Source organism: Dromiciops gliroides, chromosome 2 (assembly GCF_019393635.1).
Source record: "Dromiciops gliroides isolate mDroGli1 chromosome 2, mDroGli1.pri, whole genome shotgun sequence".
NCBI classification, from domain to species: domain Eukaryota; kingdom Metazoa; phylum Chordata; class Mammalia; order Microbiotheria; family Microbiotheriidae; genus Dromiciops; species Dromiciops gliroides.
Genome location: NC_057862.1, coordinates 419,803,591 through 419,822,272, shown reverse-complemented (window position 1 = coordinate 419,822,272; position 18,682 = coordinate 419,803,591). Strand labels below are relative to the sequence as shown.

At 40.6% G+C, this 18,682-nt stretch overlaps 1 protein-coding gene across 1 annotated transcript in view; it reads right to left on the bottom strand.

Annotated features, from left to right (window-relative positions):
- Positions 1-18,682, bottom strand: part of LOC122739018 (procathepsin L-like) — a 64,873-nt gene that overhangs the window by 20,382 nt on the left and 25,809 nt on the right. The window contains exon 5 of the mRNA XM_043980881.1: positions 3,855-3,950. Within this exon, the coding sequence (XP_043836816.1) occupies positions 3,855-3,950 (96 nt within the window). The remainder of the gene's footprint in view (positions 1-3,854; positions 3,951-18,682) is intronic.

The following is an 18,682-nucleotide window of genomic DNA, read 5'->3' as shown; positions in this document are numbered from 1 at the left end:
CTCTGGCATTTTGGATAAAATTACTGATTAACAAATTATTGACTGAAATGATAAAAATTCATAGGAGTATGTAATAGGGGGAGCAATGTGAGTATGAGTTATAATCTTTTCTTTGAATCAAATTGCCTGATGTCAGTTTAGGTGCTTCTGTTCTAGAAGTTTGCATACCTAGCTAGGTGTCCTCTGAGGAGGAGCTCTTAGTGTTTTGCTCCTCTCCACTTAGTCATTCTTGGGTACAATTGGGGATTATATCCCTGTCTTTTGTGACAGGTGGCTTTTGTGGTAGGAAAGTAATCAAGCCTGCAATGGAATGGAAAGATCCTTTGATGGCAGGAGGGCCCCCATCCAGAGCAGCTATCAGCCAATTAAGGAAATGTTTTTGGTCACTTTGGTACATCCATTCTATAGAAAAAGATGCAATGATAGCTAGTCAAGAAATATGGCAGGATGAATGTTGACTGCTAGCTTATATTAGAATTTCCCAGCTTGCAATACTCCCTGTGTTGTGAGAGTGAGAAGCTGATGGAAGTACTGAGTATACAAATAATCAAATGGACTTCAAGGCATATTGATCTGGGCATCCTGTACTTGGAAGAAACAGAATTAAATTAGTTATCAGCAGTCCTCTAGCTCAGAAACTCTGAAAACGGGAACATTGTCCTTTGGTAACCTTGGTCCTGGGGTGTGGCAATGAGCACAAGCCAAAGTTTAGGATTTGGGGAAATAGGGAACAAAAGCATTGAAAATGCCAAAGCATTGAATGATGCAGTGTTTATGAGATCAACAGAAATTGGTTCCATGTCTAAACTTCCGAACTGAAGGGAAACAAAACTCTTGTGGGGTGCCAGAGATTTGGAAGAGTCATCTCTGTCAAGGTTATATCTAGGTCCCCTGAAATGGAATAGGGTCAATTAAAAATTAAGTGTGATGGGGCAGCTAGGTGGCGCAGTGGATAAAGCACTGGCCCTGGAGTCAGGAGTACCTGAGTTCAAATCCAGCCTCAGACACTTAACACTTACTAGCTGTGTGACCCTGGGCAAGTCACTTAACCCCAATTGCCTCACTAAAAAAAAAAATTTAAAAAAAATAAAAATTAAGTGAGAAAATCACAAATCTCAGAGGAGATGTGGGAAAATTGAGATACTAAGAAATAGTTGATGGAGTTGTGAACTGATTTACACATTCTGGAAGGTGATTTGGAATTATACCCAAAGGACTTGCTTATACTTGTATTTGGCAATATTGTGACTAGGTCTGTATCCCAAAGAGATTTAAAAACAACAAAAAAGGAGAAGGACTAATGTGTACAAAAATATAGCAGCTCTTTGTGGTGTCAAAGATTTAGAAATTGAGGGATGCCCATCAATTGGGGAATGGCTGAACAAGGTGCCTTCAGTGGAATACTATTGTACCATAAGAAATGACAAACAGGATGCTCTCACAAAAATGTGTGAAGACTAACATGAACTGATGCAAGGTAAAGTGAGGACAACCAGAAGAACATTGTATACGGTAATAGCAATAATGTACAATGATTAATCATGAATGACTTAGCAATTCTCAGCATACAAAGGGCCAAGGCTATTCTGAAGGACTTATGATGAAAAATACTGTCCTTTTCCAGAGAAAGACTGATGGAGTCTGAAGAGAGGTCAAAGCATACTTTATCCATTTATTTATTTTTGCAGGGCAATGGGGGTTAAGTGACTTGCTCAGGGTCACACACAGCTAGCAAGTGTCAAGTGTTTGAGGTCAGATTTGAACTCAGGTCCTCCTGAATCCAGGGCTGGTACTTTATCCATTGCACCATCTAGCTGTCCCCCATACTTTATTTTTATATTTATAGAATTTATTTAAAAATTAATTATTAATTATAACTATAACTAACCTGGAAAATTATAATAACTGTACTTATGAAAAATTATAACTATATGAAAATTGATAAGTTTAGAGAAATTATAATTGGGCCGTAAGTCCCTTCATGGTCGCCATTAAAATATAGAAATATTTTGATGACTAGCCTAATTTGGGGGGCTAATCCAACTGGAGGACTAATCTGGGGACTGCTGACTAACTGGCTATCTGACTGTGTTTAATTTAATGTGGGCTGTTTATAAAGTTCCACCACACTGCTCCACTCCCAAAATGATAAGCAAAATATTAAGAAGCTTCTTAACTAAATAATCAAAGCAGAGTTTATTTATGGGATACTATTTAAAATTATGAATACAGGGAAATAAAATTATGAATACAGGGAAATAAAACGTACAACCTGACTGCATTGCGGTACTTCTCTTTCCACTGTGTCTCTTTGGAACTTCTTCAATACAATAAGGGCCTTAGCTGCCTCTTGCCTCAGGGTACTTTCACTTTTATTCTAACTCCAAGTCCTGTTCACTTTGTAAATCTCCCAGCTTCTAACTTTCCTCTCCTTACTGCCACCACTGAACCCTTGTGTTTCTCTCTCACCGACCTTTTGTCTGTCTGCTCTTTTGTCAGTCTGCCCTTTGGCCTCTCTTTTCCCTGCTCCTAGTCCTTCTCATCTTATCCTGCGTCCTTGTAGCCTGGTCTCTAGTCTGTTCCAACCTTTCTAATCTCGTCAGCCGCTGCTTGACCTCTTCTCTGCCTCCTCTTGTCGGACCAAACCGCTCTGTCCTTGTCCGCTCTCCTCAGTCCGAACCTCTCCAATCTGAGAGGAGGTGCACCAGCACCTCCCACACAGAAGAGACCCTGAGGGCCTAAGGCTTTCTAATCTCAGCCTAAAGGTAGGGTCCCCAAATCAAAATAAATTTCCACAAATTTATAATATATTCACATATATTATATTTGTATTTTTACTTCTTTATTTTTCTTGGGTTTTGTCTTCTTTCACAACATGAATATTATAGAAATATATTTTGCAGGACTGCATGTGTTACCTATATCCAATTGCTTGCCTTCTCAATGATGGGGGAGGGGAAGGAAGGAGGAAGAGAATTTGGAACTCAAAATCTTAAAAATGAATGTTAGGGGGCAGCTAGGTGGCGCAGTGGATAAAGCACCAGCTCTGGGTTCAGGAGTACTTGAGTTCAAATCCGGCCTCAGACACTTTACACTCACTAGCTGTGTGACCCTGGGCAAGTCACTTAACCCCAATTGCCTCACTAAAAAAAAAAAAAGAAATAATGTTAAGTGTAGCTATGTGGTACAGTGGATAGAGCACCAGCCCTGGATTCAGGAAGACCTGAGTTCAAATCCAGCCTCAGACACTCAACACACTAGCTGCGTGACCCTGGGCAAGTTGCTTAACCCCAATTGCCTCACCAAAAAACAAAACAAAATGAACGTTAAACATTTTTTAAACATGTAATTGGGAAAAAATAAAATAATTTAAAAAGAACGAAAATTAAGTGAGGTCACCAGTTCATGTACTCCAACCTAGTACATATGCACAATGCAGGCAAACCCTTCTAAGTAGAGTGAAGGGCCCCCTTTCTCCCACCATCTCTGTATACGATGATTCCCACTATACAAAAGTGCCATCCATTTGGCTCAAACAACATACGTACATACTTACTTTATAATCCTCTATATCCCTTTAAAAATTATTCAATACTTCTGTTCATCTGGGTTTTCTCCTTCATATCCATAGTCCATGACCAGAATGGCACAGTTCAAAGCCAGCTGCTGCTCTTTGGTTCATGATAAATTCCTGATAAAATGCAAGGTGGTGATAAAAAAAAATGGAAAAGAAATTTAAACTGACATCCCCGGGCAGAATATGGGTCAGGTACACTCATTTTCTATATATGATTGATAGAAGCAGAAGGATGAACTCCTGGCATCAATTGATACTTGCCCACAGGTACTACAGCCTGCATGACAATCTGTTCATCTTGAGAAGGGATATCCACAAATCCACTTACTGTTGCAGCTGCACACTTGGGTCTGTAGGAGCATTGTAGTTCTTCCTAAAGTGGAAAGATTTTTGTTTGTTTGTTTGGGAGGGGGTCCTTGGGTCTGGCTTATCAGCTTTCCCTTAATTCTGGCAGTTGGCTACTCCATTGACCAATCTATCTTCCACCATAGGAATTCAATTCCATCATATAATAAAACCTAAGTACTGGGAATATAAAGACAAGATAGCACTTGCCCGCAAAGAGCCCCTCAAGAACCTCTTGAGGAGATACCTATGCAGAGAAGTAAAGTAAAAGATAATCTGATGAGATAGCAAGCACAAACAAGTGGGGTTAGGAAAAACTTCAGGGAGGAGCTAGCTAGAAGCTGAGCTCAGAGATGAAAAAAATAAGAGATAGAGAAAGAGAAGAGGAAGGAAGAAGTTGATTTTAGGCATGGGTAGTGGTGGTGGCTTCTATTGAGTTAGTCTTTCTAATGCTGAGTTTAGGAATACAGTGGAGCAGTTTGGTCAGAACACAGAGTACTTGAATATGTTGACAAGGCAGTTTGGATGCAGATTGTGGAAGGTCATAACACTCAAGGAAAAGAGACAGTGGAAGGGGATCTAGGAAAGAGTTTGAGAAAGCAATTAAGGTTGGGCACATAGATTTGGGTATTTTCTTTGTAGAGATGGTACTTATTCACATGGAAGCAAATAAGATCTTCAAGAGAATTCTTATAGAGAGAAAAAACTTGAGAGCATATCCCTAAAAACAATGTCAAACTTAGGAGGCAGGAGATGAATAATGGTCCAGCAAAGGGGACTAAGAAGAAGCAGCCATGCAGGCAAGAAAACCAGGAGAGAATGGTGTCAGTTTATATTTATCTAGGAAAAACTCCAATGTACCTCCACAACTGCCCCCCACAATTACTAACTGAACTCTTCCTCTTAGTGTTAGTCTGGTGGACACAGACCTGAAAGAGGCCCCACTTTCTGAGAATAATGACATCCACCACTACTTCAGTGATATAATGTTGGCCAGGTCAGACAAGGCCGCAGTGACAGAAGCCCTAGATTGGATGGTGGCCCAAAAGAGGGATGAGTTGTTGGGGATCAACACCTACAAAATTTAAGATTCAGTCTGCTCAGTCAAGGTATGTGAAATATAGTGCCTGGGGAGAGGCTAGATGAGCCTGGATACAGTCCAGCACACATTACTGACATTTGCTAACACAGCAGACATTGGCAGTGGGTACCAGTGCTGGCAGAAGTTTTAGCAGAATGAGCAGCATCACAGGCCCTGAGGGCAGCAAAAGTCCCAGCAGCAAGAGCAGTTTCAAAGGTTCCAGCATTAACAGCAGCAGTGCAGGGCAGCACAGTAGGGAATGTCACAAATATCTGGAGTCAATAGTGTTATTATCAGTGTTCATGAACAGGCAGCAACTTCAGTGGAGGCTGAGGCCTCCTTAGTCCTAGCTCTGATGCCCGCCTTTTTCTGCTAGCCCATTGTGCCTATGAGGGCCAGACTTCTGCAGATCTCTGTTTTTCCCATTTACCATCAGTTCTACCCATGGCAAGAGGTGCATGCACACATGGCCCCAGTAGCCATCAATCAGTCCTGTTACAGATGATACCCTGGGGGACATAGTTCCTACTGGGATAAGATAAGGCAACACATAACTAATGTGTGAGAGAGCCTTTAGGGATAGCAAAGATAAGGCATTCAGCTGTACTGATTTCCAGGGAATGGTCATGCCTCTGAAGCCTGGAGGAAACAGGGTCGAATAATTAAAGGCATTAGAAGAATTTTCCAAAAACCAAAACCCCCATTCCCTTCCAAGGCATATGAGTTGTTTCTCAGGTATGTTTGCTACCCATCAGTGTCATCTCTGTTGATCTTTAAAATCAGGTGGACAGTAATTGGCTCCACGTCTAAACTTCCTAACTGAAGGGAAACAGCTCTTTGTTGGGGTGTTAGAATTTTGGAAAAATCATCTCTGCCAAGCTTATGTCTAGCTCCCCCCAAATGGAAAAGGGTGAAGTGAGAATAAAAGTGAACTCACCAATTCCCATACTCTTCCTAGCACATTTGCACAGTACAGACAAACCCTTCAAAGTAGAGTTAAGGAGCCTGCCTTTCTCCCACCATCTCTGTATAAGATGATTCTCACTACACAAAGGTACCATTCTTTTTGTTTTGAGGAAGACTTGCAACCTGGATTGGGGGGCTAGCTCGCCTAAAGAATTGGAGACTCATTACAAATCTTGTAAAATAAAAAGAGATTTATTAGGAGAGAGAAATACGGCTGGGAAACAGATCACCTTGGTGACTATCCAGCTGGAGTAAGAGAAGGCCAGTCTTTTCTATTTTTACCAGACAAAAGGAGGGAATTGCCTTACAAAGAACTTGGGAGGGAAATGTAACAACAGGGAAGGGATTTTGGAATAATGGGGCATCAGTAAGATATGTAGCACCCATTCATATCTTTCATATCAGTGTTCCTGGGTCTTGCTCTGCAACACCCATTCCTGAGGTGGGAGGCAGAGCTGCCCTTCACCTGGGAGAGTTCAAGGATTCCTTGGAGGGTGGGGGGGAGGGGTTGGGATCTTTAGGTTTCTTGGGGTTCCACTCACCATATTCCCATAACATTTTGGCTTTAATAACATATACTTACTTCATAATCCTCCATACCTGTTCTTAATGATGATTTTTAGTCCACTTGGACTTTCTCCTTCATAATCATAGCCCATGACCAGACCAGCATGGTCTAATGCCAGCTGGGCAGTGTGGTTTATAATAAATTACTGAAAAAAATGCAAGGTGTTGATAAAAATTATTGAAGAAAATCAGTCTGACACCCCATGGCAGAATTCAGGGCAGGTTCCTTCTGTATACCTGATTGATAGAAGTAGGAAAGTGACTCCTGGAATCAATTGCTGCAGACATTGGCACTATAGCTCCTACAGTCTTCATTAGAGCCTGTTCAACTTAAGAAGGGATGTCCACAGATCTATTAACTTCAGCAGCTGTACACTTAAGTCTGTAAGATCACTGTAATTCTTCCTAAAAAAGAAACAAATTTTTGGTGGGGAGTACTTGGGTCCTGGGTCTGGCTTACCTGCTCCCCATGTAACTCCTACAGAGAACTATGCCATGGACCTGCCAAGCTGCCACAATGAATAATTCTATTCAATTATGTACTAAATGTCAGGCACTGGGGATATGAAGACAAAAATAATTAAGGCCCTCAAAGAGCCTAGATTCTCTTGTGGGGGCATATGTCTTCTATGCAGAGCAGTAAAATAACAGATAATTTGAAGGGACAGCAACCACTAACAAGTGAGGTTTAGGGGAGGCTTCATGGAAGAGTTGGCAGCTGAGCTCAGTCCTGAAGAAAGATAAAAGAGAAGAAGGAAGAAGTTCATTCCAACCATGGGTAGTGGTGGTGATGGTGGTGGCAACAGCTTCTACTGAATTGGGCTATGTAATGTTGAGCTTAGGGAATAAAGTGGAGCAGTTTGGTTAAAACACAGAGTACTTGAATATGAAATAATGTTCACAAGGCAAATTGGGTGCAGACTGTGGAAGGCCATAAAGTCCACACTGAGGAGCTCATATCAAATCTTAGAGGGGAAAAGGAGTCACCCAAGGATTTTAAGCAGGGGACTGAAACGTGCTTTAGGAAGGTTAATTGGCAGCTATATAAGAGGATGATTCAGAGAGGGAAAAGACTGAAAGGAGGGAAGATAATTATGAGGCAAGAGCCCATGAGAGTTAATGTGGGCCTGAACTAGAATGTTCTCTATGTGAGTGGAGAAAAGAATGCAAGGGAGAATCAGAAAGACTTGGAAACTGATTGGATATTGTGTATGCAGGAGTAAAAAGTTATGGAAAGCTAAAAGTTGACAGAAAGGGCACCTGGAAACAAGAGTTCCCTCAAAAGAAATAGAGGTTTGGAGGAGTAGTGGATTCAAGAGGTAAGATAAAGAGTTTTATTTTGGACACATTTAATTTGAGATGCCTATAGAACTATCCAGGAAAAGACAAGTTGTTGGTGGAAGGGGGTTCAGGAAAGGGTTTGAGAAAGAGATTAAAGTTGGCTATTTAGATTTGGGCACCATCTCTGATGGTATTTATACCCATGGGAGCAAATAAGATCTCCAAGAGAGTGCCTATAGAGAGAAAAAAGCTACCAGAGCCATTCTGTGTAGTTAAACCCAAACAATCCTAGATTCTAGGACAGGTAAAGCCTATTTTCTGAAAGAGGCCAGAGTAATTCCCTAGGGCAGCTGCATTTACACTAAACCCATGTGGCCAATGAGGCTGGATGGCACCTGATGACTTACAATGGACTACAGGGAGCTGAACAAAATTGTCACAATAATCACTGAGGCCATTCCTGACTTTTTTAATATGGTGGCCACCCAAGCCCCACAGGAATGGAATGGGGTAATCAATTTTACTTTCCTTTTTCTACTTTTGTGGCTTACTAGTCAGGAATAATTTATATTTACCTAGGAAGCACTCCAGTGTTCCTTCACAATTGCTCCCCACAGCTACTACCTGAACTCTTCCTCTTAATGTCAGTCTGGTGAACACAGACCTGAACGAGGCCCCACTTCCTGAGGACAATGACATCCACCACTACTTCAATGACATAATGTTGGCCAGACCAGACAAGGCCATGGTGACAGAAGCCCTAGATTGGATGGTAGCCCAAAAGAGGGATGACTTGTGGGGGGTCAACACTCAGAAAAGTTAAGGGTTATTATCAGATGTAATGGAAAAGGCCATTAGGTGCTGCAGCAGACAGGATCTTGATTTGCATTCAAGAAGCACAATAATAACACATTTACTTTAGCAACTTAAGATATATTTTAAGAAAAGGAAAGAAGAAATTAAATTTATAGACATAGACAGATAGACAGATAGCACTAACTAATAAACCAACAACAATTAAAGAAAAAAGAAAATAAAAGACAACATCACTGAACTGGGAAAGCAACAGCCCCTGATGGCAAAGCTGGGGAATCCCAGGCACAGCTTATCAGGGTCCCATTCGGGCCAGTCCCAGGCACAGCGTCCTGCCTTTGGGTGAGATTCCCAAGAAACAGAAAATAAAGTCATCACCAAGTCAGGAGAGCACCAACATCTGGATTTCTAGCTGGAGAATCCTGGTTCACAGCTTCCAGAGTTCTAACTGGGACAGGTCCTGGGCAGAGCGTCCTCTCCATGGGTGAGATTCCAAAAATCTGTCTTCTGGAAGGGGAAGTTACAGGTCTCAGAAGAAGGCAAATCACCAAATCCTACATAAGCTCAGCAGACATGGGAACAAACCAGAGAGCTTGATCAGGGCCTTATCTCCTTGTCCTTATTTGGGCATAACTTCCAAGGAGAGGCATGGGTTTCTAATCTTGTCAGCACTTGATGAGATCTGGGTCTGGCAAGCACCCATATCTCATTGTGGTTGTACCTTCTCCTTTACCTGTCAATTCTCACTCACTGACTGTGAGTGAGATTTTCTCCAACCCTTAGAGATAAGTCACTTAACTATGGTAATAATCAGCATTTAGACTACAAATTGTGATTTAATATGTTTAGGTATTCTTTACTAGCTTTCTTTAGTAGCTTAAGCAAATGATAATAGAAAAAGACAGATATTAGTAGAGCTTATGTACATGCTAAATTGATACAGAAACCACATAATTGAAACATTAGCTTAATCCATTTTTTTTTTTTTTGTGGGGCAATGAGGGTCAAGAGACTTGTCCAGGTTTACACAGCTAGTAAGTGTCAAGTGTCTGAGGCTGGATTTGAACTCAGGTCCTTTGGAATCCAGGGCTGGTGCTTTATCCACTGAACCACCTAGCTGCCCCTGTATAAATACTCTTAAGCTTTGTATGGGGTATAAATACCAGCTTCTGGTTCTGCTCCGGGTCTTTGGGTCCTAGACTTGAGACTGGCTTTATTATGAGATAGTCCCTTTCTCAAAAAACCTATTTCCCTATTGGCTTGGAGACCACTGTTTCTTGTTCTTTGTCAGACAGAAATTTTTGCAACATGAGTGAACTTCTACAGACTTTCTTAATATTCATGAGCCTTTTAGGAGATTTTAGGCAGAAATTATGGAGGAACCATTCGCAACACCTTATTTATTCACCAGATGAGCCTGGTCCAGAACATGCTACTGACATTTGCTAACACAGCAGACATTGGCAGTGGGTACCAGTGGTAGCAGAGGTTTTAGTAGAGTGGACAGCATCACAGTCACTGAAGGCAGCAAAGACTCCAACAGCAGGAGCAGTTTCAAAGATTCTAGCAGGAACAGCAGCAGTGTAGGGTAGCAAAACACGTAGCAGGAGTTGATAGTCTTATTGTCAGTGTTCATGAATAGGCAGCAACTTTAGTAGAGGTTGAGGCCTCCCTAGTCCTAGCTCTGACACCCTCCCTTTTCTGTTAGCCCATCCTGCCTATGAGGGCCTGACTCCTGCAGATGTCTGTTTTTCCTGGTTTGCCAACAATTCCACCCACTGCAACAGGGGCATGCACAAATGGCTCTCAGTAGCTATCAATAATCAATGATACCCTGGAGGACAGTGGTCTTGTCAAGTCCTCCCAGTGGGCTGAGATAGGGCAACACATGACTAGTACGTGAGAGAGCCTTGAGAGATGGATCAGATAAGTCATTCAGCTATACTGATTTTCTGACAGTGACCATAGTTCTGAAGCCTGGAGGGAACAGGCCTGGTCAATTAAAAGCATTTGGTTGAATTTTTGAAATTTCTCTTCCACATATCAGTAGTTTGTTTGTCATGTTCAGTACCCATCAGAGTCATCAAATGCCCTCTGTTGAACTGAACAATCTGGTTGAAATCCTTAAAAGAAGAGTAGAGGTTGAAAATGTGAATCCATTACCAGTCTGGTCATGGTTGCAATGATGCCATGAGTGAGTGTGGGATTATATGTTATTTCTAAGGGTAAGGCAGCAATGTCTGCCCAAATGGCTCCATCATCATCATCACCCATAATATTGGTATTAGATATCCTACCTCCTAGAAGTTAGATCTATGATAAATTGACACCATCTTAGGTAAGCAGAAGGCTGCTTCCACAGATTTCTTGGATCTGGCTTCTAAGAAGACATAAGCAATGAAGGACTGCTTTTGGACATAGATCTGGGTGACAAATTCCCCTTCCTTACTCCATCCCTGGAATAGAGCAGCGAGTTTCTCAAAGTCCCTTCTCCCCCACTGCCTAAGGCACTTGATAAACTCTGGAGAAATGGCTCAGGTCATCTGCAATTAGCCACTTTCTTTTCCCCTGTGATGTTTGAGAATTCTTCAGAAAGGTTTGTTCTTCTAAGATGTATTGGTACCACAGTGGATAGAAGCACTGGGCCTGGAGTCAGGAAGATCTGAGTTAAAATCTGGCCTCAAAAACTTACTGGATCTCTGACCTTGGACAAGGCACTTAAAGGCAGTCTGCATCAGTTTCCTTACCTGTAAAATATAGCACCTTCCTCACAGGGTTGTTGTGAAGTTAAAATAAGCTAATTGTAAAATGTTTAGGACAGTGTCTCACCCATAGTAGGTGCTTAATAAATGCCTTTTCTCCTTTCCTCTTACTCCCTTAAAAAGTTAGAATTGTTGGGAGATACCTTGTTTTTAATGGATATCTTTGCATAATTATAGGAAATGTTTATTTATCAGGAAGAAAAGGGCTTTCTTAGTTGATTAGATAATGATTCTGAATCCCTGGATGAAGGTGACAGAGAGTCCTTGACCAGCTCCCTGGGTAGAGACCTTAGCAGAGGTCTCTAAAGGGGTAAATATTTGGTGTTAACTCTCTTCTTAGGGATGGGGAGGTCCTGGCTGGCTGGCTTGAGAACAATGCACAGGTGGTGGTACAGGGCAAATCTTGGTGCTGACCTTGCACCAGGACAGGGTACTTGCAAGAAGGTGATGACTTCTTAGCTATTTCACTACATGGACCTTGACCAATGATGAGGATCAATGACTGTGTTGGGAGAGTCACCACCTGTGTGGTAACCCTGATGTTCCTAGTGCTACTCTTGCTCACACTCACTATACCCACTATGAACTGCAAAGTTCTGTCATCACTCATCATATGGACCAGATCATCAAGATTCTTCTGAATTGGGTAGATGTAGCCTCAGATCTCTGATCTTTGTTTTCCTCCATATTTGGTCATTTCTCTGGGGGTGGGAGGAAGGCACTGTAATATTGCTGTTATAATGGGGTTTTATAAAATCTTAAATTTTTTTTTTGCCTAAACTAATCTCCAATGCTGCCTACACCAAGCCTCTTACAATAGCCCTAAAGCCAATTAAGCTGTGGAAGGTCTAGTTGACCATTAGACTCTTGCCACAAAAGAGTAGGGTATGGCTGGCATTTTATCAATAATTATCTCTGCCACATAGGTTAGGCTAGTCTTCACTTAAAAATCAGGAAAGCCATCTTCCAGGATTTACTGGCCCAGGGGACCAGGGCTACAGATGTTGACTCAACTTCTAGTCGCCTCAGCCAGGTGAGAGGAAGTCAGTGTCTCTCAAACTTAACAGATATCCAACTGTGATAGACTTAGCTCTTCTTAGCAATACAATGATCCAAGACAATTCCAAAGGACTCATGATAGAAAATGCTTTCCACATCCAGAAAAAACAACTGTGGAATCTGAATGCAGATTGAACCATACTGTTTCTACTTTTTTTAATTTATTTTTTGGGTTTTCCCCTTTTGTTCTGATTTTTCTTTTACAACATGACTAATGCAGAAACATGTTTAATGTGATTGTACATATATAACTTATATCAGATTGCTTTTTGTCTTGGGGAGGGGGGAGGTCAGGAAGGTAGAAAAATTTGGAACTCAAAATCTTATAAAAACAAATGTTGAGGGGCAGCTAGGTGGCGCAGTGGATAGAGCACCGGCCCTGGATTCAGGAGGACCTGAGTTCAAATCCAGGCTCAGACACTTAACACTTACTAGCTGTGTGACCCTGGGCAAGTCACTTAACCCCAATTGCCTCAATAAAATTTAAAAAAAAATGTTGAAAACTATCTTTACATGTAACTGGAAAAATGAAAATACTTTTATGATTAAAAAAATAAACTTAACAGATATCTCACTACTGTGTAAATCAACATACTCTTCTCATCAGATGCATTTCCACATGAAGGCAAAAGGGTGTGTGTCTACCTAAAGCAATGCTGTATTTTTGCTGAATATCCTTTTCATGCTATTGTTACTTAAACTTCCTTTCTGTTAAATGTTAGATGGTCTACAAGTATCTCATTTCATTCCAATCCTTGGCCTGAACCACTGGACTATTCACATGAGACCTAACTTGAGGAGGGAAATTTGTTAATAACAGTAAGGGTTCCAAAGCACAAAGGGAGGACAGAAGAAGAAAGGAAATAAAACCAGGGAGTGACAGGATTAAGCTGGATGAGGAAAATTGGGAAAGGTAGCATGAAGATGCTTATCTTGGGAAATGATTCTGAATCATCGGAATTAGGAGGGTTGAAAGTATAAACTTGCCATTGATTAGGGTCTCTACTTTTCTAGCTCAGATGATGATGGCATATTGTGCTTGTAAGGTAATTCAACCAATGAATTATGTGAATAATTTCTTTTTAAAAAAATTTTATTGTGGGGCAATGAAGGTTATGTGACTTGCTCAGGGTCACACAGCTAGTAAGGGTCAAGTGTCTGAGACAGAATTTGAACTCAGGTCCTCCTGAATCCAGGGCCTGTGCTTTATCCACTGAGCCACCTAGCTGCCCTGTGAATAATTTCAAGAACAAAATTCTGAAGACACAAACAGAAATAGCTGATAAGGAGGGAGAGCTTATTTTTAAAAAGCCCAATGTGAACTCAAAGGAACTCACCAGCCAATTTAACATGTACAAAGGAGGAAAGAAAAGCTACAAAATTGAAGACAAATGCACAAGTGTGCATTGTTCTGTGAGAACTATGTTAGGAATGCTCTAATTCAAAATAAAGTGAGGCTATTCAGGGATGCTAAAGACAATAAAAAGGGTTCTTCAGCTATACTGGTGAAAATAGTATATCCAAAGAAGGCATGGCCCACTGCATCAGGTGGTTGGCATGATAATAATGGATAAAAAGTAGATTGGCAGCTCTCTTTTGCTTCTTTTTTTTTTTCTGACAAGAAAAGTCTTTTGACTGGAAAGGATAATACAAAAATACATAAAGACAGTTGAAACCCAACACAAAAAGAAAGATAATAAGAGACCACATAGCTGATAACAGCTCTGTGAGGTTGGCTCACAAAGACCCAGAGAAACAACATTCCCAAGGAAATGACAGATATGATAACTAAGGGACAGTTAGTGATCTTTGAAAGAGTGGTAAAGTGCTGCAGGAAGAGATAAGCAAACATCTTGTTTGAATTTTTACAAAAGGGAAGAAAGTGGAGTCTGCAATCTTAGCCTAGGGAGCTTGAATTTAATTCATGACAAAATCCTAGTACATTATTAAAGGGATAGTTGTAAATATTATCAGTGACTTAGATAAAGTCATAGATAATGTGCTTATTAAATTTGCAGATGACACAAGGCCTGAATGAAGAGACAACAGGCTACATGATAAAATCAAGCTCCAAAAAGATCTACACAGACTTAAACATTAGGCCAAATCTAATGTGATACAATTTAATAGGGATAATTATAAAGCATGACATTTGTGTTAAAAAAAAAAGTCAAGTTCAGAATCACAAGATGTGAGAGGCATGGCAGTATAATAGCTTTGTCTAATAAATACCTGGGGAGTTTTATGGACTCTTATAAGCTCAATATAATTCACCAGTGTGACATAGTATCAAATGGCAACATGATCTTAAGCCACATTAAAAGTTGTCTTCCCCAGAACTAGGCAGATGAAAATTTTGCTGTCCTCTATTCTGGTCAGAACACATCTGGAATACTCTCTTTAATTCTGGACAGCACATGTAAGGAAGGGCCACCATTCAGCTGGAAATTGTTCTGAGAAGAGTAAACAAGGTGGAGGAGGCCTTAAAATTCTGCTATATGTGTAAGGATCAGTGGAAGCAACTGAGTTCTTTTGCTTGCAAATAAGAGGATTCAATGCAGGCATGATAGCAGCCTTCATATATTTATAGAGCTACCATGCATTAAAGTGACTTGTTTTTCTTGGGTCTAGAGGTCACAACCAGGAACAATGGGTAGAAGTTGTAAAGATGTAAGAAAACCCTTACTGAGAATTTAAAATGCCCCAAAGAGGAATGAACTGCCTGCCTTAGGGGGTGAGAAGATTTAAAATTGATTCTGGGGGCAGCTAGATGGCGCAGTGGTTAAAGCGCTGGCCCTGGATTCAGGAGTACCTGAGTTCAAATCCAGCCTCAGACACTTAACACTTACTAGCTGTGTGACCCTGGGTAAGTCACTTAACCCCCATTGCCCCGCCCAAAAAAAAATAAATAAAATAAAATTGATTCTGTATCTTTTTTTGGGGGGTACTATTTACAATGAATTGATTTTGTTCTGTAATTGCTAAGTTATGGCTTTCTGTCTGTGAACTCAATTCAGAATTCAGCTAGCCTGTATTCGGTCAAGTTTGGAAATCCAGTTTTCTTGCTAATCCAAGTTTTATTTTTGCTTCAAGGAATTCTACTAAACTTGGGGGTTAGGTTGTCATTAGGGAGTTGGGCCCAATATCTTTTTTTTATCGTAAAAGTATTTTATTATTTTCCATTTACATGTAAAGATAGTTTTCAACACTTGCTTCCATAAGATTTTTAGTTCCAAATTTTTTCCCCTCTCTCCCTTCCTTCCCCCTCCCCCAGACAGAAAGAAATCTGATATAGGTTTTATATATATGTACAATCACATTAAACATATTTTTGTGTTAGTCATGTTGTGAAAGAAGAATCAGAACACAAGGGAAAAACCTCAATAAAGAAAAAAAAAACAACAACCAAAAAGTAGAAACAGTATGGTTCAGTCTACATTCAGAATTCACAGTTCTTTTTTCTGGATGTGGAGAACACTTTCCATCATGAGTTCTTTGGAACTATCTTGGACCATTGTATTGCTGAGAAGAGTCAAGTCTATCACAGTTGATCATCATACAATGTTGCTGTTACTGTGTACAATGTTCTGGTTTTGTTTACTTCACTCAGCATCAGTCCACTCAAGTCTTTCCAGGATTTTCTGAAATCTGTCTGCTCATCATTTCTTACAGCACTTTAGTATTCTATTATATTCATATACCACAACTTGTTCAGCCATTCCCCAATTGATGGGCATTCCCTTGATTTCCAATTCTTTGCTACCACAAATAGAGCTGCTATAAATATTTTTGTACATGTGGTTCCTTTTCCCTTTTCTATGATCTCTTTGGGATACAGACCTGGTAGTAGTATTACCAGGTCAAAGGGTATGCACAGTTTGGGCCCAATATCTTTACTGAACCAAGCTATCCTTCAAGGAGGTCTGGTTTGCTGTCCAAAGAAGTCTGGGCCTTTATTTTTGGCCTTACAGGAGAACTCAAACAATGAACACTTCTTAGTTACTCACTGGAGGGAAAGAAGGGGGTTGTTCTTAGCCCCTTGTTCCCAACTTCCAACCAATCGTATTATTTCCTCTCACCTGAGCTATATAAACAATCCTGTTTCCTTCAATTTCATGATATCACCTACCTTCTTTTGTTCTTTGTTCCGTAGTCCCCTCAAAACTAGTAAAAGGGGAGCTGCCTTTTTGCTTGGGATCTTTGGCATAAACTGAGACAAGCCTTCTACCCATTTATTGACAGCTATAGACATTACTGCCAGTAAATGCTATCTTGCTCAGAGAGAATGTGCCTTGGTCTATCTTTTTGTTAATCTGTGAATTTGCTGGCAGCAATGGGATGAGGGTAGAGAGAGGCTGGTCCCCCTTAAACCTTCTAGGGAACCCTCTTCTTCTAGAGCACTCCTTGGTGAGATTTTTTTTTCACCTGAAGGTATGGCTTCTCCTAGAGAACTGTAGTCAGAGATCTGGCTTTTCCTTCTAATCCAAATTCCAGTTTTCACTCTGAGCTGAAGGAAAGCATCCCCATTCAAAAGTTTACATATCTTGCCTGTAGTTTTCTTAAGAGTCCAGGTCTGTACCACCAACCAATTGCCTAGACATCTCCAACTGGATGTCCCTTAAGTATCTCAAATTTAATATGTACAAAGGAAAACTCATTCCCTTTCCCTTAAATCTACCCTTCCTTCCTCCTAACTTCTCAATTTCTGTCAAGGGCACCACTATGAGACACCTAGATTAATAAACTTAGCATAATCTTCAACTTTTCACTCTCCCTTACCTCCCCATATCCAAAAAGTTATATAACTCCACTATCTCTTTTCTTCATTTCCTCTTCCCCCTCAACCACACTTCTTACAAATGTCAAATATAAATATGGAAAAAAAAAACTTTAGATTCCTAAAGTTCTGGAGGTATCATTTAAGAATCTTCATTCAAAAATCTTCAGTGGCTTTCTATTACTACTAGGATCAAATAGAAAATCCACCGACCTTTAAAACCCTCCAAAATCTGACTCAAGTTTATCTTTCTGGATTTATTTCACATTATTCTTCTTCATGCAGTCTATGTTCCAGCCAGACTGGTCTACTCACAATTCCCTAAATATTATATCATCTCAGGACAGTTAGGTGGCCCAGCAGATAAAGCATAGGTCCTGGATTCAGGAGGACTTGAGGTCAAATCCCGCCTCAGACACTTGACACTTACTAGCTGCATGACCTTGGGCAAATCACTTAACCCTCATTGCCCTGCAAAAAAACAAACCAAACCAAAACAAATGTTATATCATCTCCCACCTCTATGCCTTTGCAAGCTCCTCCATTCCTAGAATGCTCTTCCCCTCCTCTCCTCCACTCTTGGAATCCCAAACTCCTTTAAAGGCTAAACTCATATGCCATCTCCTATGTGAGGCCTTCCCTCTCCCTAGTTAGTTCTCTTCACCACAAAATAACTTTTCTTTATTTTGCACATAATTTCCATTAAGTGCTTTGTATAAATGATTCTCTTTTTTTGTTTTGTTTTTGGTGGGGCAATGAAGGTTAAGTGACTTGCCCAGGATCACACACAGCTAGTAAGTGTCAAGTGTCTGAGGCTGGATTTGAACTGAGGTCCTCCTGAATCCAGGGCCAGTGCTTTATCCACTGCGCCATCTAGCTGCCCCCTAAATGATTCTTTCCATCTCTCTCCCCAAAGACTACAAGATCTTGAATGTAGAATTTTCAATTTTGCCTTCATCTCCAGGACCTAGCATAGGGCTATATTGTAGGTATTTAATAAATTTGTACTGAATTAAATTGAACTATGACAGATGAATCAGTGGTCCATTATTAGGACTTCTTCCCTGGCCTCACCCTCACTCTCCCAACCTCTTTGTCTGGACAACTGATAATCTCTTCCCTTACAAAGTTACCTTGTCTCTTTTCTTTATATGTGTCCCCTGAAGGAAAGTAAGCATTGAGGGTTGTGGGTGTATTTAATTATTGTTGTTGTATCCCCATGCCTAGCATTTAATAAATTCTTGTTAAATGTAGTGGTCTGGGTCCAGTTAGGGATACACTGACCATGAGGAGGACATTCTGACCATGAGAAATAATACAGTTGATCAGCTTGCTGGGGTCAGTTAGAGGGTACTCTTTCCTTGCAAAAGCAAAGCAGTTAATAACCAGATAGTGGTTAGTCAAACAGATAACAAAACAGACCTGTCATGGGCACCCAGAAAGTCAGGTGCCTT